Raw genomic sequence first — 27,130 nt, forward strand, 5'->3', positions numbered from 1 at the left:
TGGTGCAGGGGGACTCCCTGAAGGCAGTGCCCGCTATCAGTAGGTTCCAGAAATGCCCCGGGTGTTCCTGTAGCATACCTGGCCCAGCTCCTCTTCCCAGGAGGGCTCAGAGGGCGTCTTCATGAAATAGGCAGCACAGACAGGAGGCCTGAGTAGGTATGCAGTAGGGATTTGAGTTTTATTTGGAATCATTAAAAAAAAAAAGTTCATAGCAGCATCGGTGGGGTCAGAAGGACCAGAGGGGGTGAGGGGACAAGGGAGGCAGGTGATGGTGGTGGCGGCAGCATGGGAGGACCAGCCTGTGGGCAGCCAGGGGAGGACGTGGGGACCATGGGCAGCCCCATAGGTCACACTCCAGGACCAGACACTCCTTGTGCCAGGAGGGTTTGGGGTGTTCCTCAGGGCCTCCGAGCTCACTTGCAGTCCTCTAATCTCCTCCACTCTTGGTCTGGGAGAGAGAGAGACTTTCACACACAGCTCTGGGGCCCCAGCCCTCAGTGGCCACCCTGGGTGGGGTGGGGACAGGTGTCATCTGTGCCTCTCTGCCCTGAGGGGGTCATTCATGAGGAGACCTCACACTCAGGCTCAGGGACCTGCAGGTCAAGAGGCTCCTTTGAGGGCTCTGGAGCCCCAGGAGGGAAGCAGCTTGCCCAGGGACCCCCCGTAACACCAGGAGCCCAGATCCTACCGCCTCAGCCACTTCCTCTTCCACTTTGGCTGCCTCGTCCTCCTGCGAGGGGGCAGGTTGCTGCAGGTCCTCCTGTGGGAAAGCAAAGGGGATGTGGGGCCGGGTGGAGGGCACAGAGTCCCCAGCTCCTTGCAGCCAGGGCCTTGTCATGCTGGCCTCAAAGATGAGCAGAGGCCCTCATCATCTTGCTCTGTGTGGAGGGCTGGAGGTGAGGGAGGTATGAGGGCCAGATTGACCTTGGAGGTGATAGAGCCTCATGTAAGGATTCGCAGCGGGGGCTCTGTCTGATGATGCCAAGGCCTTCTGGGGGTACCAAGTACTCTTGAGCCCAGCTTCACCCCCAAAAGCAGATGCTGAGTCACTGACAGTCCCTGGTTGGGCCTCCTCCATGAGGAAGCCCAGTGAGGTGGGGTGAGCAGTGGCCCCTGAAGCACTAGGCCTGACCCCACCCTCGGTGTTCCTGAATCACATGATCACATACCCTTGTCCTCCTGTGACCCCAAAGAGCCCTAGGAGGAGGGGCATGTTATCACCGTTCACATGGGGACCCTATGCCTAGAGAGGCCAGGTATCCAGCTTAAGGCCTCAGAGCTCAAAGCAGAGAGGCTTGTAGGGATCAGGTCTGGCTTGCTCCAGGCCCAACCCTATCCCAGTAGCATGACTGCCACCCTCTTCCCTTCTCCCTGCCTCCTGGATGGGCACTGGGCTCAGGCTGGTCTGGTTGGAACCAGCAGGGGTTATATGGTCCTCTCCCACTTCCTGTCTCCTTCTACCCACCTACACCCGGCCAGGCGCTTGCCTGAGATGGCGGCCTGCCTGGGGGTGGTCGTGTGAAGCTGGTAGGCTGGGCAAGACTGGGTGATCAGCTTGGACCCTAGTCTCAGCACCTACCTCTGGAGGGTCCTGCCACCTCTCTGTTACCATGGGGCCATCCTGCCCCTTGGTGGACTGGGGCAGCCAGAGTTGGGGCAGGCTCTCCAGGCAAAGGACAGGTGGCCGCCTACCTAGTCCTGCTGCCCCAAGGTGGGTGCGTGAGGCCAGTGGCATGAACGGTCAGACAGACTGGCAGTGCTGCATCCTTCTACGGTTCACTGGAGGGTGAGTCATGGCTGGTTTTTGGGTGTCACCAGGAAATGTCTTCCTTGGGGTAGCTCCAGGGGCTCACCAGCCCTCCTCCAAAGTCAGAGAGGAGTGCCCAGGCTTCTGCTCAGAGGTGCAGGGGCAGCCTGGCCCCATCCCAAGGCCTCTTTCGCTGGGGGATGGGGGAGGGAGGGGCCTGGGATCTCCTGGGGTACATTTGGGTCCTGCCCAGGGGCACTGATGATGATGATGTAGTCACCTCCCTTTGTCGGGGGCTCATCATGAGCAAGGCGAAGCTGCTTCGCGGGGTCCATTTCCCTGCATCATCACAGCCCAGTGACATGGATACTCTCAGCCCCACCCTCCCCCCACCCCAGGCATTTTACAGCTGAGAAAATGGAGGCCCCGAGAGGTTGAGTAGCTTCCCAAGGTCATAGAGCTAGGACGAGGCAGAGCTGGGAACTAGGAGCAAGGGCACCTGCCTGTTCCTAGGATCTGGAGACCTTGTGCTGGCCCTGGAAGCAGACACCTTGGTGCTGCCCCCAGAGCCAGGGGCAGGGTGACCCCCTACCCTTCCACCCACCCACTCCCTGGAGCAGGGATTCTTAGTGCTGGGTGCCTGGGACTCTACCGGCCCCTCGGGGCCTGTGCCAGGTAGGAGAGCTTTCTAAAGCACAGCCTCATACAGCTGAGACGGCACATCTCTGGAATAGGAAAACCTCCTGCCCCCAATGCTCCCACCATGATCTCCTGCTCAGAGTCTCTCTTTCAGAGCACAGTCTCGGGAGCCAGGCTGCCCAGAGAACTGCAGGCTCACTCAGACTAGCCATGGGACCTTGATTACCATATCTCTCTGGGCCTCATTTCCACACCCTGTCTCATGGGATTTTGTGCCAAAGAAATGAGTTAGTACGTGTAAAATGCTTCAAGCAGAGCCTTTCTGTGGTGGGTTCTGGGACAGTTCTCCCCGCCAGCCTCCACCCCCTGGGAGAGCTCCCCTGCTCCTGTGCTCTCTGTTGCCCGGCACGCATGCACACACACACACACACACACACACGGGCACACTCACACCAGGCACAAGCACGCACACACGCACACTCACGAAGGTGGAGGCAGAGGGTGTGGTCAGAACCCTCACTGTTTTTCCGTCACCAGGGGGCGCTGCTTCCCTGCTCCTCCTTGGAGGAGGAGGCCCTGCCCAGCCAGGCCTGGAGGGAGGCTGGACACTGGGTTGGCGGTGACCTGGCAGCTCTGAGCTGGTGTCCACTGCCCATGGGAGGCTGCCTGTCACCACTTGGGGCCTTCAGGACCCTGCTTTCGCTAGTGAAATGGGGTGTCTCCTAAATGCTGAGCACCATCAGGAGAATGTGGTTTTGAGCCTCATTCCAGTTGGGCCCCACACAGCTCAGCTCACAGGGGTGGTCGTGAGGATTCCAGGACTTAATGGATGTGACAACACCAAACTCAGACCAGGGCCCCTGAGTCTCCATTCCCCTGTATGTCAGCGTGGTGATAATGCCTCCTCCCCAGCTGGCCTCGCTGGGGCCCAGGGGAAAGGATGGGACGGGTCTGAGGGCCAGGCCTGGGGACCAGGTCTCACCTTGTGCACCACTCTGGAGGTGATCGCAATGTTCTCTGCTTCCTCCACGGTCTTGGTGGCCACGGTGTTGACACTGGAGACCACGGCCTCGCTCACAGCGTTGGCATGCTCCTTGGTCTTCTCAGCCACTGTGGGAGGAATCTGGCTGGCTTTGGCCCTGACCCCACCCCACCCGGGCCTGGCCTTCCCGTCAGGCCAGAGCAGCCCCTTTCCCGGGGCACTCAAAACTCTGGCTCTACTGGAGACCTTAGGCTGTGCCCTTTCTGACTCCAGGGGAGCTCTGACGACAATGGGGGCAGCCCACCCTGGGTCTAGCCCCAGATTCTGGAGAAGTCTGGGTCCGTGTACAGCAGGGGGGAAAGGAGGGGCCTGGGGTGCAAAAGTCCCTGGACGTCCCAGCCTCCATGTCCCCGGGTCCTGGGGCTCCTCACCTGAGGTCACACTCTGCACAACACCTTCCTTGGTCTTGGCTCCTGTGGAGGAAGTGGAGGCGTCAGCCCAGTCCCACTCCTGGTGTTGGGAGGGGAGTGGGCCAGGCAAACACACCACAGAACAGCTGGACAAGCTGCAGGGTCAGTGGGAGGTAAGGATGGTGTCTGGGGGCCGGCCATCCTTTCAAAGGCCACTTCCTGCTGTGTCTGGAGGAAGGGAACGGATGGGAAGTGGACAGGACAGGATGGGGGGACGAGAGAGACCAGGCCTGAGGTAGGGTCTGGATCTCACGTGGGTACGGCCTGGGCCTCGGAAGCAGCGCAGGACAGGGTCAACGAGAGCTGAGTCATCGGCTCAGCCTCCTCTTTGGAAGGAGCTGATTGGGGTGGGGTGCGCGGGAGGCTGGACAGGACCCTGAGGATTGGTCTCATCTCGCCTGACGCACCCCTTCCCTCTGGGCGGCGTGGGGACCTGTGGCCTGGCTGCCGAGCACCTGCTTGCTCAGTCCGCGGGGCTCCAGGCTCAGTGCGGCTTCTTTCCCGAGTCAGGGGGCCTGTGGGTGATGCTGGGCGGGGGCGCTGGTGTGCGCTGGTGTGTGCACCTGTGTGCGCACAAACAGGTGTGCCTGAGGGCTAAGTGCCTCCCTTGCTGTCCTGTCCCAGAGGCCCCTGGGGCCCTGAGGAGGCCCAAACAGACCATGGGGTGTGCGGGAGAGCGGCGGTCCTCCAGGGCTGGGAGACCCTGACTCAACTGCCAGGTCCTCATCCCTCTCAAAATGCCTCCCAGGGGCTGGGGGATAAAGTCAGGCCCAGGTAACTGGGCGGCCACCAAGCTGCCCCGCCCTGCCAGGCCCTGCCACGCCCAAACTCACCCACATACATGACACCCTCCTTGGTCTTCTCAGCAGCCTCTGTCACCCCCTGCTTGGTCTTCTCCACGGCGCCCACCACACCCTCCTTGGCGATGGAGAAGCCCTTCTTGAAGACGTCCATGGCTGTGGGCAGGGACAGGGGCCTGACTCTCCGGGCGAACTGTGACTGGAGCTGGCTCGAGTGCTGCCGCAGCCGCTGTCCCTGCTGCTGCCTCTTATTGCCGCCAATGAAATATTGATGATGCAGCAGCGGCTGATGGGAGCCCAGCCAGCCCAGGGGTGGGGGCGGGGAAGGAGGGAGGGAGGAAGCAGGCTCGCCCCCCTTCTCCCAGGGTCCCCGAGCCCCTGCTGGCTCAACCCTCCCCTCCTGTCCCCTTCCCTCCCTGGAGGGGCCATAGAGGGCCAGACACATCCTTATCCATCACTGCCCTTCATTCATTTGCCACCCTGCGCACCCACAGGGGCATCCTTGACTGGATGCTCCCAGGCCTGGGGCTGTTGTATCTGTGTACATCTGGGGCAGAGAGGGGTCAGAGTTGGGGGCAGGCACAGAGAGGGGAGGTGCCTCTGTTACCAGCGTCCCAGGTAGGGCAGGGGTCAGGACCAAGCAGGCCTGTCAGGCAAGAGTGGCCAACCTCCCAGACTGGCCTGGGCTACCCAACTTCTCACCAGCACCATGGATGCCCCCATCCTGGGGCTCGGGCAAGGCCAGGTGGAGGAGCTGGGCCACAAAGAGCTGACCCAGGCCCTGGCGCCAGCTACAGACTGTGTGACCCTAGGACAGCTCCTTTCTCCTTCTGAGCCTCCACCCACCTGCTGGCTCCCACTGCCCAGTGGAGAGAGACGCTGAGTAGGCACGAGTGCCCCCCACTTCCTGGCCACCAGCATGGATGGGCAGCAGGTCCCCTGAGACTGATCCGACCGCTTCCTGCCGCCCCATCTCTGTGCTGGTGCGGTTCTCCTGAAGGCCATGGGGACATGCTTGGTGGGGCCACCTCCCCCCGTGTCTCCCACACCCCCAGTGTCCTGGACCCGAGTCCTCCCGGGGCACACAGGAACTGGCCTGCGTTGTTGGCTGCCCCTGTGGGGACCAGGCCGAGGGTGAGGGGAGCCGGACGAGACTCACCGGGTGGGCCGGCCCAGGCCACTTCCTCTCTTTGTTGTCCCCATGCTTTTTTTTCCTTCTGAGACTTAACTTAAAGACAACGTCACCAGCACCGGCAGTTTCTGGAGTCACCCACAGAGGCTGCGTCCGCCCCAAGCCAAGATGATCCTGACCCTGCTGCTCAGCGTCGGGGGGCCCCTGGGCTGGGGGCTGCTGGGGGCCTGGGCCCAGGTCCCCAGCACCAGGTTCTCCGATCCACATAGCCCCAGGCCACCTGGAGTCTGGAGGGCAGAGGCTGAGGACAGCGACCCCGTCAGACGGTAAGGAGGGCCTGGAGCTGGGGGAGGAAGTGGTACAGGATCTGAGTCCCAGCTCAGTCAAAGCAGGGACTCTCTGGACTTCAGTTACCCATATGTGAAATGGGCTCACACTATCTATCTGCTGGATCAGCCGTGAGGCTGAATGAGGTGCTAGGTGGCAGGCTCCCCTTTAGGAGGCCACCCCCAGCCGGCCTGGACTGGGTGCCCCAGGGCCCAGCCTAAGGACCACAGGAAGTTCCCCGCCTACCCACGGCAGGGAATGGTCCTGGAGGTTGGACAGGGCGGGAGCACTCTATGCCATTGACCACCGGGGTGCTGAGGGGCTGGGGTTCTGGAAGTTTCTAGCTGACCTGGGAGTGGCTCCTATTCTTCGAAGTAAGTCAGTTCTGAAAGCTGAGGCTGGCCCGGCCTAAGCCATAGAAGACTGATGCTCCTGGGGACTGGATTTGGATCTGAGTGCCCAGGGGGACTGGCACAGGCCCTCAGCCTGGCCCTAACAGCGCCCTAACAGTCGAGCAGTGAGCAGACAGGGTTCCCTGCTCTATTTCAAGAACAAAAAGGAGGCTGTGGCATCCAGCAAGCTCTGCTTCAGCAGTCCTCTGGAAATGGGCAGAATGGTCTTATGACTAGACCAGGACACCCTTTTCCAGTCTTTTTATGTGTCCAGGGCCAGGGATCCTCCTGCTGATAAGGTGCGGGGAATGTGGGTCCCTCCTCAGGGTACCCCTCAGTCAGAGCAGCAGGTGCCATTTATCGGACCCATCTCTGGGCTAGGCATCTTGCCAAGTGTTATCTCAATCCTCCTTACAGCCCCGGTTACAGAGGAGCCTGGGGCTCAGAGAGGCTAAGCAGCTGGCTAAGGTCACACAGCTGAGGAGAGCTAGAACCAGGATCTGAGTCTGACTCTAGAGATCATACTCTGGTCTCAGTCCCAGGGGTGCCTATTCCCCCCTGCCTCCCCCCGCCCAAACCAGACTTGGTTGAGGGCATCTATAAGGATTTGGAGGGTGAGAGGGGCCAATTTACACTCACCCAGAGTCTCCCGTCTGGGTGGCCGAGATTCACCGTCATGTTGGCCTGGCCCAAACCTTCCTGGGACAGTTCTCATACACCTCTGACACTTCAAGGTGAATGTGTTTGTTAGACACTGGCCCGAAAGCAGATTTGACCAGGGAGAGGCAGGAGGGTGAGAGCAAGCGAGTGTGCACTGCCACTAGGTGATGGAGGGGCGGGCCATGTGGGAGGAGAGGGGAGAAGCTGGGCCTGGAGAGACCCCCTTTCCTGCCCCATTCCCAGTTCTGCTCGGAGCTGGGAGGTGCAGATGGCTCTTGGTGGGGGAACCCAGTCACCCAGCTCTGATTTCAGGACCAAGGGTCCAGCCTTCCCTCCCCAAAGCTATCAACTCCAAGCCCCTGTCTCTGGGTGGCCGGCCTCCCTCTGACGAAAGGGAGTATGAGGGGCCCAAGTGGCTGGGCAGGAGGTAGGAGATGCTTCTCTTTCTCCCCAACTCCCACCCCGGGGCTGTGGGGAGGGACGGCGTTCCCTTAGCCCCAGGGAGCGTGGGTCTCCGGACTGCTCAAGGCCTGAGGGGGTCACTCAGCCATGGCCTGGTGGCCTCAGTGTGTGCAGGTGTGTGTGCAAGGGTAGCCCGGCCCGGGAACGCCCAGGCAGGAGTCCCAAGCCCTGGTCCCAGGAACCTCGAGGGGGTCCCAGCAGGCCTGCTGGTCTCCTGTCTACAACCCAGAAGCTGCAGGCCCCACAGGTCAAGCCCAGGTTGTCGAGGCCTCCGGAGGGGCTGGTGAGAAAGGAAGGAAGCGCCGCGCAGCTTCCTTGGGCTGATTGCTTCCCGTGTTCCTGTGAGGGGAGAGGCGGAAACGCGGCCCCAGCCCTGCTCCTGCTATGGGGAAGGGGAGGCGAACAGGCTCTCCACAGTCAAGGAGGGGCGCCACACCACCCACGCCACCCGCCATAAGCCTGGCGGGCCCGCCCCCCTGGCTGCCAGAGCCAGGGCCCTGCCCTGCATTTGCCCCTCATACCTGTATCCAGGGCCTGGGGGCCAGGGCAGGCCCTGGACACAGACCCAGATAAGACGCTTTGTGGACTTCCCTGGTGGCACAGTGTCTAAGACTCTGCGCTCCCAACGTAGGGCACCCGGGTTCAATCCCTGGTCAGGGAACTAGATCCCACGTGCATGCCGCAACTAAGAGTTCATATGCCGCAACTAAGGAGCCCGCATGCCGCAACTAAGGAGCCCGCGAGCCCCACCTAAGACCCGGCACAACCAAATAAATAAAAATAAATAAATTAAAAAAAAAAAAGACCCTTTGAAAGGAGAAGCTCGAACAAAACAACGTGATGCTGGATGCCAGGTCTCAGGATGGAGGAGGTACATGGTAGGTGTAGGGTCACCCAGGAGCCCAGGAGCCCGTGGGGCTGGGCCCAGTGAGCCAGCAACGTGGGTATTTGGACTTTGTGGGGAAGAGGCTCTTTCTTTGATCCCAGGCTTTCGTGGGGGTGGGGAGAGCAGGAGGTTAGGATGTGGGTTCCTCAGATGCATGAGCGCTTCCCAGGCAGGACTGAGCCTGCTGAGGGGACTAAGCCAAGACCCAGGCAAGGTGCCCCATCTCCACATTGCTGTGACAGTACTGCAAGGTCGCCCCTGTTCTCTCCACTTTACACGTTGTGAGGCTCAGAGGGGTGGGGTTGCCACCAGGGGCCACACAGCTCCTAAGTGATGGGTCAGGCCCACATCGGCTGGGCTGCAAATCCCAGGTGTCCTCAGTTCTGCCTCCCCTAAGAGGGGTGGGAGTGTAGGAGCCGCTCCTCCCAGCAGCCCAGCTGGCCCCGGTCACCAGCATCAGTGTCTCCACACGGAGCGTTTGCAACTTTTGCAGCTGGGAGCTTGTGGCCCAGAGGAGTCACGCATATCTCTGGAGGTCACACAGGAGCAGAGTGGAGCCCAGACCGCTGGTCTCCGGGCCACAGCTGTACCTCCTGCACCTATATCTGTTCTCCAAGGCACAGGGCCCTGAGCACTAACCGGGAAGAGCCCCCACTGGCCTGAGCTACGCTCAGGGATGGACACCAAGTGGGCCTTGGGCTCCTCTGTGACTCAGAGACCAAGCCTGGCAAACTTCTCCCATGGAGTCATCACAATCACAGCCGCATCCAGGACCTCAGGGAGCCAGGATGCTAAGAACACAACCTCCTTCCACAGAAGGACTTAAAGGGCAGTTGCAGGTAGGTTTTACTGGCTGGTTAAGAGGCACTTAAGTGTCCCAACGGGCCATAGCAGCAGCACATTTATAATTCAGGAGGCTCAGGCTAACAGCCCTTTCCCTGCTGGAGGCTTTCTCTGCCTTCCTCATAGCCTCCCCCCACAGAGGGGCTGGGAGTGGGAGTCTTCTCCACATTTCCAGGACTGGAGGAAGGGCCTTGCTCAAGGTCACCCTGAGTCCAGGGACAGGGAGGGGAGGAGAGCCCAGGCCTCCCAGTTCCTATTAGAAGCTCCAAGGGGGGCAGCAGACTCTTTCCTGCCTGGGGCAGGAGGGCATCAGAAGCCATGTCGGAGGGCATCAGAGGCCATATCAGAGGCCCAGGACAGGCCCAAAGCAGGCTGGAGACCCTCACACTCATTTCTAGGCTGGCACCTGCCTCTCAGTAGACCACTGGGAGATGAGAGTGCCAAGAGAGCCAGGGCCCGAGGCCAGGAGGCAGTGAGAACAATGGGGCACTTCAGCGAGCTGGGCCGGGGGCTCAGTGGACCAGCGAGAAACTGCCAAGAGCCGGAGGAAACCAAAGCAAAGGTCAGGAATGTTCCCAGGGCTTCTGGGCCAGCAGCCTGTACTGTGCCAAGGGAGGGGAGCGTGGGCAGGGAGAACAGCGGCTGCTGGAGCCTGAGGTTTGGGCAGGTCAGGAGAGAAAGTTCCTGGGCAGGAAGGGTGGGCGGCACCGCTTCCAGTTCTAGGAACCCGAGGTGGAAAGTCCCAGTCACTCCCTGCAGGCTGGCCCAGACCCGGTGCTCCCAGGGTACAGGCCTTCTGGACCCTCTGCAGCCGTTCAGAGGGCACGCGAGGAGCAGAACTTTGTTTACAGCGGGTGTTTCTCAGCCTTGCACTAATGACATTGCCAAGTACCCCTGAGGCGAATCCCCTCTCCTCCCAACACACGCCCCGTTGAGAACAACTGGTTTACAGAAATACTTCTCTCTAGGTCTGAGCATGTTCCAGGAATTTCCATGGGGCCCAGGGCGAGGTGCGGGCTGCAGTCGCTGATCCTTGAAACAGTCTGTGCAGGTGGCCACCTTGCCCCTCGGCCCTAACCTCTGGGCCCAGCACTTTCACAGTCCTGTTTCTGTGTTGAGTGCACATCCTTTGCTTCCATCCTGATTTTCACATGTCCCTTTTACCATTTACTAGTCCCTCAGGGATGTACGGGTCGCTTCCGGGTCTCTGTTCCCACTCACTGGCTTGACAAATCTTGTGCTAACGTCCCACTGTTTTCTGGATTGATTTTATTTTTTTGGCCGCACTGCGCCGCTTGTGGGATCTTAGTTCCCAGACCAGGGATTGAACCCGCACCCTCGGCATCGAAAGCACAGAGTCTTAACCACTGGACCACCGGGGAATTCACGTCCCACTGTTTTCATTACTTGGCATTAGAGTCAGTCATAACAGTTAGATGAGGAACTCCTCACTTGTTGTCTTCCAAAATGTTCTTACCTGTTCATCTGCATTTTCTCTTCCAGATGGAAATTATTTTATTTTTAAGTTTCGTTTCTATTAGTTATACACACACATAAGCAGGGCTTAGAAAACTCTGGCATGGTGGGGCAAATCTGGCCCCCCACCTGTTTTGTAAATAAAGTTTTATTAGAACGCAGCCATGCCCATTATTTACATCCTGTCAGTATCTGCTTTCCTGCTACAATGGCCAAATTGAGTAGATGTAACAGAGTCTGTATGTCCTGGAAAGCCTATGCATCCTTTTTCCTCCCTGCACACTTCTGGTTTTCCCTGAAATAAACAACTGTCTTCGTTTTTTGTTTTAGTTTTTTTCCTTTTGCTTAGTTTTCTGTGTCTTTGTCACCATTCAATTCCAAACTCTCAGCTAGTTGTCCACATCTGCTCTCCACCTTCATTCCTGTCAGGTGTTTGACCACCTGTGTCTTCTTGGAGGTGCCTCTCTCAGAGCCTCCAGCCATGCTCCAGGCTGGACCATTGCTCACTCACCCCCTGCCTGTCATTGTCCTGGGGTCTCCCTTCACCTCGTTTCTGTGCTGGAACTCCTGTTTCCTGATGCCATGATTTCCTGTTTCTTGTTCTCTCTTGTTTTGGTGGAGCATTTCTGGCACAGTGGTCCTCAATCCTGGGCTGTGCCTTAGAATGACCCAGAGAGCTTTAAAATGCAGAAGACCAGGCCTTAATCCCAGAGAATCTCCTTTAACTGGCCTGGGGTGGGGCCTGTAGGCTCATATTTTTAAAGTGCCACAGGACGCTTCTGATGTGAAGGTTTGATGGCAAGATTGCAAACCACTGCTCTAGTAGATCCCTGATGAGGGTCCTGGGGAGGGAAATGTTTTGAAATCAATCTGGCTTGTTGAAAATGTCGTTATTTTGTGCTCCTTAAATTGATAGTTAGGCTGGGTATAGGATTCTAAATTGGAAATAATTTTCCTTCAGTATTTTGAAGGTGATTCTCCACTATGTTTTAGTGTCTGGTACTGCTGTTGAGAGGTTCAAGGCTATTCTATTTACTGATGTGTGTGTGTGTGTGTGAGTGTGTGTGTGTGTGTGTGTGTGTGGTGGGGAGGGGCTTGATTTTTTTCTCTGGAAAGCGTAGAATCATTCTCATTCCCAGAGTTCCAAAATTTCACAACGATGTGCTTTGCTGTGCGTTTATTTTCATTGTATTGTGGGTAACTGGTGGGCCCTTTGAATCTGAAATTCCACGTCCTTCTCTTCTGGACTATTCATTTGGTTGTTTTCATCAGTGATTCCCTCCCTCTGTTCTCTCCTTCTGGAACTCCTATTGTTTGGATGTTGGATTCCCAACACTGGTCCTCTATTTTTCTGATCTTTTCTGTCCTATTTTCCATCTCTGTTTGCTCTTCTTTTAGGGAAATTTCTTTAACTTTACCCTTTAACTTTTCTATTAAATTTCTTTTGCATTTCTACCATTATAGTTTTAATTTCCAAGGGCTCTTTTTTGTTCTCTCAGTGTTCTGCCCCCATTTTTAAAGTGGCTTCCTTTTCTTGTTTCTTGAATGCAGTAAGTTCTCTTATCAGTCTGGGAATATTAATGCAAATTTGGGGGGAAGTTCTTTTCTCCCTGCACAGTCTTGGTTTTCTCCAAGTTGATTTTCTTACATTTGCTCGTTTTTACCTCCCACTTTTGTAAGAGATTTTCCTCAGGGGTCATTCTTGGATGTCTGCCCGCTTAAGAGTAGAGAGGCTGGGAAGCTGATTGGAAGCTGAGTGGATGGGTGATGTTTTGTTATAGGATGCTCTGCTGGGCTAGTTCATTGGGGGGAACCCCTGGTGTCAGTGTCTTTAGGTCTTTCCCCTCGAGTGGGGTCATTTTTCTGACAAGCTTTTTCAGTCTGCTGCCAAGAGGGTACATGCAAGCTGCCAGGTTTCTGGGAGCCAAGTGGGAAGGCAGGCTGCGTGGTCTCAGCACTCAAAATAGATATGGTCACTCAATCCCCCTCAACTCACCCCACTGCCATTCCCAGCAGTATCCCTGTGTGATGGTACCTGGTGGGCCTGGGGCAGAGATCAGCTCCAGAGAATTAAATCCCAGCCTGAGAGCCACTCAATCACCAAGGGCCCTGAACATCGCCTCCCAACATCTCACAAATGTGGTCCTTTCTCCCGAAATCTACCACCATGGTCCAGTCAGTCCACGCTGCCAGTATCTCCCACCTAGACCCCTGACACCACCACCTACATCTTGCCCCCTCCCATCCTTTCTGTACCCAGGAACTAGGGTGGCTCTTTCATGTCACCTCCCTGCTTAAGCTCCTCCACGGCTCCCCATGCCTTCAGGACGGAGCCCTGTCCTCAGGGGGCACTCAAGGCCTCCATGGTCTGGCTTCTCCTTACCCCCATTGCCTCTCCTTGGCAGCCCTTTCTGCGCTCCCAGTCTCCGCACCTCAGTGGGGCCACACACCTCTATCACAGCTTCTGGTGCTTCACCTCACTCCCTCCACGTAAGATGCAGCCTAATCATCCCCTCCTCCCCAAAGTCTCCCCAGGTCCTAGCACCTATCACACCATCTGAGATCACCCACTCTCCCTTGGGACCCTGAAGATAAGGTTTGAGCCTCCACATTGGCACTGAGCCGGAGCCCAGCACCCGCTCTCACTAGGTGCTACATCGAACCGAGCCATGGAGATCATTACCACTTGCAACGCTGGAGAGCTCTGCTCCGAGAGCTGACTGTGTGGGGAAGGGCCCTCTGACCTCTTGCTGAGCGCATCAGCTCTGCCAGCAGACCTGTGAGCTGGGGCTCTGTCAGCAGCAAGCAGCCCTCCACCCCGGATGTGCCGCAGCACACGCTGGTGGAGGGCACAGGAGGCAGGGTGACCTCCCAGGTGTTCAGGATGCCGAGTGTGACCCCCACACCACTCGTTACGACCTCAGTGTGGGTGACCTTTTCCACAGAAGGAACTGCTCGGCCTGGCTGCCTTCCCCTACGACTGTTTCAAAGTCCATTTCCACAATGGCCATAATGGGGCACGACCAGAGCAGGCGCCCTCCCCGCAGCCGGGTCTCCAGTGAGGAAGGATGTGGGTGGTAATGGGAATGGGGCAGGCTGCCAGGGCCGCCAGAGCGGGCAGGACAGCAGTGTTCACTGGGCACTTGGGAAGAGCCAGGCACTTGATACTCCTTTGCCCACTTGGAGGAGAGTATTATGATCTCCATCGCATAGATGGGAAACGAAAACTCTCTAAGCGCCTCACTCGAGGTCACACAACCAGAAAATGTGAAGGATTCGAACCCAGGACTCTCCAGCCCCAGCAGCGCCATGCTGCCTCCCTGGCACCAGGAGAAACAGGGAGATCCCTTCCTGACTCTGGTGGTAACTCTGTGACTAGCTGGGGGGGGGGGGGGGGTGCTCCTGAGCCTCTCTGTGCTGACCCGGGGGTGAGGGGTGCTTCCTGGAAGGCCATGGAGCAGGTGCCCTTGCAGGCGGGGTCTGTGGAGCTTTTGCTCTGGAGCAGAGGAATGAATAATGCAGAGCACTCCCTTCTCAGGCTAATGGATCCAGAATCCCCCAGACTGGGTAGGGCAGAGAGGCGGGGGCGGTGGAGGGGGGGCGCTCGGCACTGGCTCCCTGCTGACCTCTAGGAAGTGGGGGGCCTGGGTGTGGCTCAGCAGCCCTCTCTTCTGGCTTGTTCTTTTCCAGTAACTGGTGTCCCTACCAGAAGTCCAGGCTGGTCACCTTCGTAGCTGCTTGTAAAACAGAGAAATTCCTCGTCCACTCACAGCAGCCATGTCCACACGGGGCTCCGGACTGCCAGAAAGTGAAAGTCATGTGAGTCGGGGTGCAGCAGGGTGGGCTATTCGTCCAGGCCCTGTGCCGGCTCACCCTAGAGTCGCTGAGCCAGCCGTCTTCCCCCAGGTACCGCGTGGCCCACAAGCCGGTGTACCAGGTCAAGCAGAAGGTGCTGGCCTCCGTGGCGTGGAGGTGCTGCCCGGGCTTTGTGGGACCCGACTGCCAGCACCACGGTAGGATTCCCTGTGATCCCCCTTCCCCCTTGACCTCTGACCCCAGAGGTCATGCAGACCCTCTGACCTCTGGAGTCAACATCTGATGCTTCTCTGCAGATCCCAGGGCGATCCCTGAGCCTGAAGATCCAGGTGATAGCCTCCAGGAGCCTTGGGATGGGCCAGTTGACTTTGAACCTGGTATGCTGCTTTCCTGGAAGGCACGGGAGGGACAGGCGGGAAGAAAGAACCCATGTGCCTAGGGCTTTTCTCCTCTGATAGGGCAGTGCCATTTCAGGGAAGCTATGTCCCCAGAATCAGCAGGGGTCCCTCTGTGGCCCTGTGTCACCCTGCCCCCACACCAAGGCAGCCAGGTTACAGGGCCCTCAGTGACCTGCCTGCTGGCCAAGCACACACCCCCTTTCCCTTGACCCTATTTTCTGGGAAGGACAGCTTCATCCGGCACCCTCCTTGCCCCCTGAACTGCATAAGCTCCCATGTCCTGGGAGAAGGCTCCCCACAGCCCCCCTAACCAGGGCCAGGAAGTCATGCTGTCCCTGGTGATGAGTCAGCACAGCAGAACCACCAAGTGACACCATTTGTGAGGCTTTCAAGGCCGGGCCATAGTTGGGATGCGGAATAAGTTTCATCAGGTGGTGAACGCCTATCTATTGACAAGGGCTGACTAGAATGATGTCGAGAAGCCGTGTCCCTGTGACTGAGGAGGAAAGTGTGCCATGGAGGATTAGTCATGTCTGCTGTGGGTTTGGGGGCAGGGTGAGGGCTCACTTGCCATGCATTTGCCCTTCTGGAGTTAAAGGCTTCTAAGCTCCTGCTCAGAGGACATCAGGACACAGCTCCCTGTTTCAATCCCCACATTTCCTCTCTGCACCTCATGTTTTGCCCAGGCCTGGGAAGTTAGACACTTATGTCTCATGTGTATTCAGGCCACCGGGATGCAGAGATCAGCAACATGGTGGAGCAGCAGGAACGCCGGCTGGGAGATGTCCAGAATGACATTCACCACGTGGCAGACAGCCTTCCAGGCCTATGGAAGGCCCTGGCAAGCAACCTCACAGTGGCAATAACTGAGGCAAATCAGACAGAGCTTGGTGAGTGGCAGGTTCCAGGGTCTGAGGAAGAGCCCAGTCACATCCTAGGGGATGAGTGGGAGGGTAAGCAGGAAGGCCCATACCTCAGAGGCCCCCCCCAGTCGCCCCCTGGGGAGGCTGTCTGCTCCCGAAGGGCTTGTGTAAACACGTGCATCTGTTGTAGAGTTTCCCGGCAGATCCTTGGAGCAAGTGCTACTGCCCCACATCAACACCTTCCTGCAAGGACATCTCAGCCCCATGTGGAGAAGCTTCAACCAAAGCCTGAACAGCCTCTCCCAGGCCATAAGAAACTTATCTCTTGATGTGGAGGCCAACCGACAGGCCCTCCAGAGGGTCCAGGAGAGCTCTGTGGCCAGAGCTGACTTCCAGGATCTTGGTGCCAAATTTGAGACCAAGGTCCAGGAGAACGCCCAGAGGGTGGGCCAGCTACGGCAGGATGTGGAGGGCCATCTGCATGCCCAGCACCTGTCCCTGCACCAGTCCCTCTTGGAGGTCCAGGCCGATGTGGACACCAAGCTGAAGAAGCTCCTTAAGGCCCAGGAGTCCCCGGGGGTCAACGGCAGCCTGGTCCTGGTGGCAGCAGGGGCAGCAGCGAGGCCGGAACCAGAGAGCCTGCAGGCCAGGCTGGGTCAGCTGCAGAGGAACCTCTCTGCACTGCATGTGGCCACTGCCCACAGGGAAGAGGAGTTACAGAGCACCCTCGCAGACATGAAGGCCACCCTGGCCCAGCACGTGGATGAGATCAAGGAGCTGTATTTGGAATCCGATGACACCTACGAACAGATCAGCAAGGTAGAGCGGCAGGTGCAGGAGCTTCAGGTGAACCACACTGCGCTGCGCGAGCTGCGGGTGATCCTGATGGAGAAGTCACTGATCATGGAGGAGAACAAGGAGGACATGGAGCGGCAGCTCCTGGAGCTCAACCTCACCCTCCAGCACCTGCAGGGCGCCCACGCGGACCTCATCAAGTACGTCAAGGACTGCAACTGCCAGAAACTCTACTTTGACCTGGATGTCATCCGGGAGGGCCAGCGGGACACCACGCGTGCCCTGGAAGAGACCCAGGTGAGCCTGGACGAGCGGCGCCAGCGGGACGGCTCTTCCCTGCAGGCCCTGAGCAGCACGGTGGCCGCCCTGTCGCTGGCGGTGGATGCGCACCGGGCGGAGGCCGAGCGGGCGCGGGCCGACGCGGCGCGGCTCCGGAGCCAGCTGCGCACGCTGGGCGGCGAGGTGAGCGCGCTGCGGGCCGCTGAGGCCGAGATGCGACGCGAGATCCGCCGGCTGCACGGCTCCTTCGCGGCCCTGCTGGAGGACGCGCTGCGGCACGAGGCCGTGCTGGCCGCCCTCTTCGGGGAGGAGGTGATGGAAGATATGTCCGAGGAGTCGCCTGACCCGCTGCCCCTGCGCTACGAGCAGATCCGCACCGCCCTGCTGGACGCGGCCAGCGGGCTGCAGGAGCAGGCCCTTGGCTGGGACGCGCTGGCCGCCCGGGTGACAGCCCTGGAACGGGCCTCGGCGACCAGCGGGCAGGCCGAGCGCCTGGAGCCCAATCGGGACGCGTCGCCAGCGGCGGCCGGCGGGCCGGATCTGGCTGGGCTAGCGCGGGAGCTCCAGCGCCTGAGCTCCCACATGGAGCGCGTGGGCCGGTGCTGCGAGGCTTCCTGGGCCTCCTCCTTCAACAGCTCCCTCGAGGGCCTTCGCGAGGAGCTCTCCACCACCGAGCGTGGCTTGCAGCGGCACCAGCGCCTCTTCCACAGCCTCTTTGGGAACTTTCAAGAACTCTTGGTAGCCAACGTCAGCCTGGACTTGGGGAAGCTGCAGGCCATGCTGATCAGGAAAGGGAAGAAGCAGCAGAAAGGTCTGGAAGCTCCCAGGAGGAGGGACCGGAAGCAAGTGGAGTCTTTGGAGGATGCGCATGTCAAAGGGCCGGTGCTCTGGGACGCAGGTGAGTTGCCCAGCTTGGGAAGGAGGCTGGGGGAGTCTAAGACTGTGTTCTCTGCCGACAGCGCTTCTGCCTCAGAGGGGGCCGGGGTGAAAGAGAGCAGGATGACCATCAGTCACCCCTACTCAGGACTGGCTTTGCCCTTAACCCACCTTCTATTTAGGACTAGGGAGGGGCCCCTCAAGCCACCTGGAGTATTAGAAGGTAGAAGTCACATGACTGAACTGTCAGTGAGCAGGCAGAGCCCCACCACGGAGATGTTTGAGGCTCATATATACACCAGTGGTTGCCTGCCACTCTTAACTGTAGAGCAGGGAGGGGGGATGCCTCTCTTTCCTCTATAACCACACCCTCAAATCCCTCCAGCTCAACTCTTCGCCCGACCCCGCTTCACCCCCCATGTTTCTTTAAGCTTTCCCCTGTATACAAGTGAGTGTGTGGATAGGGGCTGGTGTCCTCTGCCATGGGCAGCACGCCACAAGAAGTGAATATAGGGGAAAGCCTCGGGCCCCAAAAGGAGCTCGTTCTGCTAACATAGTGGACCCATGCTGCTGCTCTGAGCCAGGTCCCCCACAATGCCTTTCTTGGGCTTTGCCATGTTGAATCATCACAACAGCCCAATGATGCATTATCACTGCTGCCATCTTACCTGAAACAGCGTTAGTCAGGCAACTGTCCTGCTCACACATCTAGTAAGCGGCACAGAGGAACCCAGTCTGGCTGTCTCTAGGGAGCTGGCTCTTCACCTGTGAAAGGCCCTTGACTGGCCCCTGCAGGGCCCTGGGAAGCTGCCTCTGAGGCTGAAGGGATGAGCAGCCAGCCTTCCCAGCCCCTCCCTGAGTGTGGCCCTGGAAAGTGGACCCCTACACTCTGTGCCTCAAGTGACTGTACCCTGCCAGAGCGGCTGGCCTTGGAGCTACGGCCGCCTCCTCACCCAGACCTGGGGCTAAGTACAAGGCTGCCATCTGGGCCGTCCATACCCTCGTGTAGCCTGGCACATGGGCAGTCCAAGGCCTTGCTGAGGATCCCACCGCAAGCCTGCCCTGCTCCCACTCACTCCTCACTATGGCCCTGCAGGCCAGTGTCTCCCTGGGAGCAGTGGACATAGCACAGGCTCTAAAACCACTTACGTGTCTCAATTTCTTCCTCTGTAAAAGGGAGAACCACTACCTTCATCAAAGGGTTGTCAGGAAGACTAGCAGATACATTTACCAAAAAACCTAGCACAAGGCTTAACATTGAGTAGAAACCAGTCAATGTTTCCCCATTTCTCCAGCATTTTCAGGGCTGAGGCTGTATCTACCTACACTCTTACATCTTTTTCTCTCATGTGAGTGGTGCAAGGCCTCAGCTGCCTGACAGTTTAGGTATCTGGGTTTACCACTGCAATATTTTGTTATTTAAAAAAATTTTTTTCCTTAAAAGTAAAAATTCCCCCTTGTTTGTCTTATGGGAAGGCCAAAGGGCTTGACTCCGGCCCTGCAGGGAAGCCCACTCTCAGTGCGCCTGCTGGCAAATCAGTGAAGGACAACCCTTCCACCAAGGAGCACGTCGGACCACTGGCTGGCCGGGGCGCTCCACAGAGGGCGCGCTAGTCCGGCCTTGCTTCGGCGGGGTGAGCGCGCCACCTCCTGGGTGCTGGGGGAACTGCAGAGCCAGTCTTTCTCACACAGATGGGAAAGCTATTCTGAACTAATTCTCAGAAAATCTTCCAGAACTAGAGAAAAGCAAAATTTTGTCATTCACGAGGATGCTGTTGGACTGGGAGCCAAAGAGCGGGGGCTCTAGTTCTGGGACCTAAGTCACTAACTGCTATGCAAATTGCTCCTCTTTTAGGCCTTGGTTTCATCGCCTGAGAAGTAGGAAGCTTGGTCTCAACAGAGAGGGGTTGGGGGGGCGGCCACAGAGAGCCCACAGCTTGAGGGGGCAACAAGGGAGCACGTGAAGAACATGACCTCATCAGTACTGAGGCCAGTGTCATGGCCGGAGCCCAGTGGGACTCAGCCTTCCCATCTCATCTCCTGGCCAGGCGGCCAGGCAGCCCTGCTGGCTCCTTCCTCTACACTGAGCAGCTTTTCTGGCTCCAGGCCTGTGCGTGGGCCTGGCGGGCCGCTCGCCTGTGTTCTCTGTTTCATTCTCCTTAGATTGGCTAAAGTGCTTCAGGTGGGAAGAGCACCAGAAGTCAGGAGATCCACAGCTCCCAGCTTGGTCATGTGTGTCGTCTGGAGCAAGCTTTCCCTTTCTGGGACTGCTTCCCCCTCTGTAATCCCAGGGCTCTGAGCAACATTTGGAAAACATTAAAATGACCAGCTTGAAAAGACTTTTCTTCCCTGGTCCCACCTGCTTTTTCCTTCTCTCTCTAGGGTCCTGTGCTAAACATCCAGTAGGAGCTACCCTTCATTCCTTAATTATCTCACCAGGGTTAGCATTACTACTTTGCGGATAGGTAATATTTTCTCTCTTTCCCCTGGTATCTCAAGATCCCTAGCAGGTGGCAGGAATCTGGGAGTCAGAGACCTGGGTTCCAGTCTCAGCCTGCCATTGATAAGCCATCTAGCCTTGGATGCCAGTTAAGCATGCAAGACTCAAAGTCTCCTCAATCAGGGTACTTATCTCTCAAGGATGTTGGAAAGAAGGATCAAACAAGAAAGTGCTTTGTTAAAATGTACACCAGTAGAGACAACAGACTTGTATTTTCCTTTCCCTCAACTAGTGAAATACTGAGAATTGGCCAGTTAGCTCCCAAGATACATTGCTATTGGGAATATCTGGGTTATCTAGAAATAGGACCTATTTCTAATGTTAAGAAGGCGAGGAAGGCAGGTCTCGGTACAATTTTCCACCCGAGGGAGTGAGGGGCTGAGTCACTAACACTTTCCTCCTGCATTCCAGGCTCCCCTGTGGCCTTCTACGCCAGCTTTTCAGAAGGGACAGATGCTCTGCAGACAGTGAAGTTCAACACTACTTACATCAACATCGGCAACAGCTACTTCCCTGAACATGGCTATTTTCGAGCCTCTGAGCGTGGGGTCTATCTATTTGCAGTGAGCATTGAATTCGGCCCAGGGCCAGGCACCGGGCAGCTGGTGTTTGGAGGTCACCGTCGGACCCCTGTCTATACCACCGAGGAGCAGAGGGGTGGGAGCCCAGCAACGACCTTTGCCATGGCTGAGCTGCAGAAGGGTGAGAGAGTATGGTTTGAGCTAACCCAGGGATCAATAATGAAGAGAAGCCCTCCAGGCACTGCATTCGGGGGCTTCCTGATATTCAAGACTTGAGTACCAGGCACAGCTCTGACCAGACACTGTGGACTTATCCAGCTCACCTTGGCCTGGGGCTCAGGCCAGGGTTGGTCTGGAGACCATCCAATTGGTCTAGCTCTTCCCTGGAAACCTTCTGCAAAGACAACGTGGTATTTGTGGCCTCCCTCTAGACGCACTGGGTCTGGCTGTTTCTTAACGAAGAGAAGGACTGGAATGCTTCTCTCCGGGCAGGACCTGGTCCGGGGACATGTGAACCTTGGGTTGGCGTGCCTTCGAGGCAGCATGGCTTGGATTCCAGCTCTTGGCCGTACCCTGTGTTCTATAGCTTCTTTGGTGTTTTGCTCCTCCTGTGGTTGGAAACTTCCATATAACACTTTAAACCTTTCTCCTGCTTCCTCTTCTCCTTCATCTTATGCTAGAAAATCATTCTTCCCTAGAAAGAATATGTTTAAATGGAAGTGACATTTTGGACAATATTGGAAGCCAGTCTTCACCCACTGCAGGGCAGTAGGAGAAAGCCAACCTGTTTTGGTATCTGTCAGTCAAAAATGGAGACAAAGACCTGGTTGAGCTAACCAAGGGAAACAAACTTAGTATCTTTTCCTTAGTTTCAGTCCTTCCTTGAATTTATCTGTAACTTTAATTTTACTTCTTTTTCTCCTTGCCTCATGCAGGGTAAAGGCTAAGACATGCCAAACACAAACTAAAATGTGTATAGCCTTCACCTTTTTTGCTTCCTCCAATAGCTTATGACCACCCTAGTTCTTATTGGCATTTCTAACCAGGAAGGGAGCTGAGGGAAGAGAAGGAAGACTGTAAAAATCTCCCTCAACAATCATCAACTTTGGAATAAAGTGAAGTCCTTCAGATCTCTGCCTGGTTTGCAGAGCAAACCAGGATGGCGAGCAAAAAGATTTGGTAAAGTAGGTAGAAATTCGGGACAAAATCAAACTATTTGGTATGTGATTTTCATTACTGCAGGCCATATGTGACTTCACAATTCCAGTTAATCCTACATAAAACACTCAGAGGCTTCCACAGTATCCACAAGAATACTGGATTAGACAGTACAGCTTAGAGTTGTGGTTATTCCTAAAATATCAATATATGGTTTTCAAAAAATTACAGGTCCTGACGCAAACAGGCTTGAGAAAGCAGTCATCTACTTGTCAGGAAACATTTTTATTTTGGTAGTAGGTATTCAGTATTTGTTGAATATACCTCTCTCCGTAAGAAAATCAGATTGGTCTGGGTGATGAAAAAGGACAGAGTTGGTTGTCAGGGTTCCCAGCCCTTCTCATTGTTTCCTTGGGCTCATGGATTCAAATAATTGTCCCTTAGAATTTATTTACCACTAAGCTTGGTGTGCTTGAGATGCTAAAATATTCGTGTTAAAAGGAACAATATGCCAGGCCACTCTGCCACTGACGGTTTGACCTTGGGGTAAATCACAACCTCTCTTGAACGTTTCCATCTGTAGTATGAGGTGGTTAGTCTAACAGCTCTAAGTATCCTGGTATTTTATTTTCTTGACCACAGGTTTGGCTCTTGCCTACCTGCCCTTCCCTCTGGCCAGGGCCTCCTACCCAGTACAGCTCAGCTACAAGACCAATCCTGACCCAAGGCGTGATGTATCTGGGCCACTCCTGAGCAAAGGTTGGAAAGCCAGTACCAAGTCATCCTTGCTGCTAGAAAGACAATGCTGTGTCTTCTTTCTGCTCAGTTCTGCTATTACTGGTCAGGCTGTGCTGATGACTAAATGGAAACATGCGGGTAATACAGTCTTCTCATTTAAGACTTTCATTTGGAATTTACTGCATATAATAAGCAGAGTGAATTGATCTCCTCTATAAGGGGCACATGTCCTGCAACCCTCATATGGCTGGTGCTATTCAATAGGGAGGTTATAAATGAAAGTGCTAACTGGTAAACTGCCAGCAGCATGGATAAGTCACTCCAGAATTTTCTGGGGTGAGAACTAGAGAGACAACAGTTTTTTTAAATAGGGTGCTTTCAATGCAAATTTCACAAAACCTTAATATCAAGTTTAAGTGTAAATTTTCTGTTTAAACACTTCAATAACTAGGACCCCAGATTAACAAGAATTCTGAAGTTCATTTGATAGATTTCTTATCTCCATTAATATCTCTGGGTGGAGAATCTGTTTGAGTGCCCCCCCAAGTAGACCCCCCATTACCCAGGCCAATGTTAAAACACCCTTCACTTGTGGCATCCAGAACAAGACAATGACTGAGCACAGAGTGGTATCAGACTTTCCCAAACCCGATGGAAAAAAAATACACACAAAAATACTCCAAAATATCATTGAAAAACAAGGAAGAGTACCATAAGCAGGTCAGGAAATTTTAGTAATTCCTGGAAAACAGGAAGTAGAAGGGAGCAAGTGGAAAATGAAACAGCAATAGGAAATCATAACTCAAAACATTTGAGAGATGGGAGTGATTTCACGGGAGCCCCAAACTCAAACTCAGCCCCTAACACACCTGGAGGGGTCCGTGGAGGAGAGGCAGTCAAGGCAGTGGGCAGTCAGTCCCAGCTGCCCCTTGTCTGAGCTAAGCAGCCGGCAGCAGTGGCCTCTGTTTTGAGCTAGAGCAGTGCCTGTCAACCCCAAGCTCTCAGTTACAGGGCAGCTACTGACACTTGGAGGTAAGAACTCCCACACCCAGAAGACACATGTAACCTTATCACAATCAAGACTCCCAGGAGTGAATCTAGAGCTGTGTCTCCACAAACTAGTACCTGTCAAAATAACTCCTTATTTCAGAAACACCGTGAAGAGGATATATGGTCTATAAAAAGTGCTTCTCAAAACTCCCCTTTCCTCTCATGCTCTGAAGCTCCTCTGGTCTCCTGTGATGTTTCTCTCGAAAACATCACAAACTCCTCTCCCAGCTCTAGCCTGAGCACCATTCCTCTATCCTCCTTCATCAATAAAGTTCCCCCAAACCTGGCCCAACAATGACAAAACTCTTTTCTGGGGAAGGGGAAAGGTAAACAAGCAGAGTGAGGAAAGCCTGAATCCTCTTGAGTAGGTAAGAAGAGAGGAAAGGATTACTTACTTTTGCTCTAACAGCTAGTCCTATCACTTCTTGATAAAAACAGGAAGCTGAGGAACACAGAACTGGGGTGAGCAGGGGTTGACGAATACACAAATGAGCAACTACCCCAAACTGCTAAACATTTGTGGAAAACTAGTCTCATGGACAAAGAGGTTCCAAGCTGAAAACTTTGGAATATATAAATCTCTAGAAACAATACAGGAAACTGGAAATGTAAATTGATTATTTGCCACCCAGATCCTGGTTTCCAAATATCATCCTTCCTAAAAGGAACCAAAGTGCCTTGGAGAAATGGCTGACTCAATGGCAGGGGCAAGGAAAGTACCAGATGAGCTTGGAACACCTTCATGTTCCCCAAAGTAAGAAGTGCTCAAAAATGGGCACGTGTCAAAAGGACTCAGGCGCCACCTTGATGAACTCCCAGTAGCCAAGTCTAGGTCAATTTGAGCATCAAAACAAAAAATGACCTAATAGACCATAACTTATTGAACAAGAGTCCATACTGATAATAAAAAATAAACGAGAACAGAAGACTTATTCCTTGTAGCAGAATGCCTGTAAATGTAATAATGGAATCAGAAAATCACCACTTTGTAACCAATGATTCACATAGAAGTTATCAATGGATGCTAAAACACAGTCTCAAAGTATCTCTTGTAATATACTAATTACAAAGGGAAAACAGTAACTTCACAGTAGGGAAACTAGGTGAGTATCACCTTAAACAAACAATCGACAATGACACCATCAGTAACCAGACACACTGACGCTGTGGCCTCCTGGTGGGATGCCCCGAGGGCACAAACATCATGTCCACAAAATCACTGGCCTTTACTCTAGAAAATGTTGGTATCGAAAGAGACAAAGCTGGAGAACTGTTTCAGATTAAAGGAGAATAAGGAGACAGGACACCTAAATGCAATGCAAGATTCTAGGCAGACTCTGGACCAGGAAAATGTGCTCAAGGACTTTACTGGAACAACTAGCAAAACTTGAATAAGGTCTGCAGACTATGGTATTGCTGATAATTGTTATGGTATAAATGTTAACTTTCCTGATTTTGAAAATCGTACACAATTGGTTATGTTAATTAACTGAAGAATTCAGGGATAAAGAGGCATGAGCTCTGTAATTTACTCCAACTAGTGCAGAAAAAAGTATGTGTATGTATGTGTTTGTACACAGACATTCCCAAGATGAGCCTTTGTAACTCTTGAATACACACAGAATGACAAAGCAATTGTGACAAAATGTAAGTTTATGAATCTGGATGAAGGGTAAATGGCATTCTTTATACTATTTTTGCAACTTTTCTGGAAGTTTGAAATTTTTTCAAAATACAAATAAAGTTAAAATAAAATCTGGTTGTTGAAATAAAAACACTCAGCAGGTGGGCTGAAAAGCACAAGGCAGGATGAAACAAACATATGAAAGACATGTTAAGAAATATGGAAGCAACATCCACGGGACCTAATATTTGTCTAATAGCAGTTCTAGAAAGAGGAAAGTAAAAAGGGAAGGGAAGACAGTAGAGAAGTGATGGAAGAAAAGTTCCCAGATCTAAGGAAAGATTAAAAGGACCCAATTAGTACTAAGTAACAGAATGAATGTATCTAGACATGGCAAGTTTAAACTTCAAAACATCAAAAACAAAATTTAAATTCTATGTTTCTTGAATGAAAAAAATAAGTTAAACTAAAAAGGACTGAATTAGACACATATCAGACTTCTTACTGGCCACAGGGATGCTGGAAGATCACAGAGTAGAATCTTAAGAGTTAGATTCTCTCTTCAACCTAACTACTAGCCAAGTATGAAGACAGAATCAAATAATAAAAATTACTTTTAAAGTGTTCAATTGAAATGCTTTTCCCAACAGTGTTGGTCTTTTCTTTTTTTGCCAGAGCCTCTCCATTCTTTCTTTTAGTGTTTTTCAACACTTATTTGGACTTTAGTCATACAGGAGAGCAACAGAGAACAGAGCAGCAGCTGTGCTTCAACCTGATTCTAAAGTTGCTTTCAAAGAAGACTCCTCCCCTAAAAAAAACGCCCAAGTTCTTTCTTTGTCTAGCTTAAAAATACTTTCAATATAAGAATTTCATATTGACTTCTAAACAATGGTAACATTTCAGGTTCCCTGGATAAAATCTAGGCCATGACATTTTTCCCAGAACTAGAACAAAAAATTTCACCATTTGTATGGAAACACAAAATACCCCGAATAGCCAAAGCAATCTTGAGGAAGAAAAACAGAGCTGGAGGAATCAGGCTCCCAGACTTCAGACTATACTACAAAGTTACAGTAATCAAGACAGTATGGTACTAGCACAAAAACAGAAATATAGATCAGTGGAACAGGATAGAAAGCCCAGAGATAAACCCACGCACATATGTCACCTTATCTTCGATAAAGGAAGCAAGAATATACAATGGAGAAAAGACAGCCTCTTCAATAAGTGGTGCTGGGAAAACTGGACAGCTACATGTAAAAGAATGAAATTAGAATACTGCCTAACACCACACACAAAAATAAACTCAAAGTGGATTAAACACCTAAATGTAAGGCCAGACACTATCAAACTCTTAGAGGAAAACATAGGCAGAACACTCTATGACATAAATCACAGCAAGATCCTTTTTGACCCACTTCCTAGAGAAATGGAAATAAAAACAAAAATAAATGGGACCTAATGAAACTTAAAAGCTTTTGCACAGCAAAGGAAACCATAAACAAGACCAAAAGACAACCCTCAGAATGGGAGAAAATATTTGCAAACGAAGCAACTGACAAAGGATTAATCTCCAAAACATACAAGCAGCTCATGCAGCTCAACATCAAAAAAAAAAACAACCCAATCCAAAAATGGGCAGCAGACCCAAATAGACATTTCTCCAAAGAAGATATACAGATTACCAACAAACACA

At 54.0% G+C, this 27,130-nt stretch overlaps 2 protein-coding genes across 2 annotated transcripts; one reads left to right on the top strand and one right to left on the bottom strand.

The window, feature by feature from the left end:
• Window positions 1-210: 210 nt before the first annotated feature.
• Window positions 211-5,847, bottom strand: SNCG (synuclein gamma). The gene is made up of 6 exons (XM_059899504.1): window positions 5,798-5,847; window positions 4,672-4,794; window positions 3,800-3,841; window positions 3,369-3,496; window positions 689-760; window positions 211-448 (listed from the first exon to the last, which is right to left on the bottom strand). The coding sequence occupies exons 2-6, from the start codon at window positions 4,790-4,792 to the stop codon at window positions 428-430; spliced, it is 384 nt and encodes a 127-aa protein (XP_059755487.1). The 5' UTR covers window positions 4,793-4,794; window positions 5,798-5,847; the 3' UTR covers window positions 211-427.
• A 36-nt stretch (window positions 5,848-5,883) lies between these two features.
• Window positions 5,884-25,565, top strand: MMRN2 (multimerin 2). Its single transcript, XM_059899503.1, has 7 exons — window positions 5,884-6,096; window positions 14,507-14,635; window positions 14,723-14,829; window positions 14,929-15,009; window positions 15,756-15,920; window positions 16,084-17,865; window positions 20,755-25,565. Exons 1-7 carry the CDS (start codon window positions 5,939-5,941, stop codon window positions 21,138-21,140), a joined length of 2,808 nt encoding a protein of 935 aa, XP_059755486.1. The 5' UTR covers window positions 5,884-5,938; the 3' UTR covers window positions 21,141-25,565.
• The last annotated feature ends 1,565 nt before the right edge of the window (window positions 25,566-27,130 follow it).

Source organism: Balaenoptera ricei, chromosome 16, assembly GCF_028023285.1.
Source record: "Balaenoptera ricei isolate mBalRic1 chromosome 16, mBalRic1.hap2, whole genome shotgun sequence".
Lineage (NCBI taxonomy): Eukaryota > Metazoa > Chordata > Mammalia > Artiodactyla > Balaenopteridae > Balaenoptera > Balaenoptera ricei.

Excerpts from the sequence above, each read along its gene's own strand:
- SNCG (XM_059899504.1), bottom strand. The coding sequence starts at position 4,792 with ATGGACGTCTTCAAGAAGGGCTTCTCCATCGCCAAGGAGGGTGTGGTG. Across the intron at positions 761-3,368 it reads CCTCCAGAGTGGTGCACAAG|GAGGACCTGCAGCAACCTGC; the intron begins GTGAGACCTGGT and ends GCTTTCCCACAG. Across the intron at positions 449-688 it reads AAGAGGAAGTGGCTGAGGCG|ACCAAGAGTGGAGGAGATTA; the intron begins GTAGGATCTGGG and ends TCTCTCTCCCAG.
- MMRN2 (XM_059899503.1), top strand. The coding sequence starts at position 5,939 with ATGATCCTGACCCTGCTGCTCAGCGTCGGGGGGCCCCTGGGCTGGGGG. Across the intron at positions 14,636-14,722 it reads TGCCAGAAAGTGAAAGTCAT|GTACCGCGTGGCCCACAAGC; the intron begins GTGAGTCGGGGT and ends GTCTTCCCCCAG. Across the intron at positions 17,866-20,754 it reads GCCGGTGCTCTGGGACGCAG|GCTCCCCTGTGGCCTTCTAC; the intron begins GTGAGTTGCCCA and ends CCTGCATTCCAG.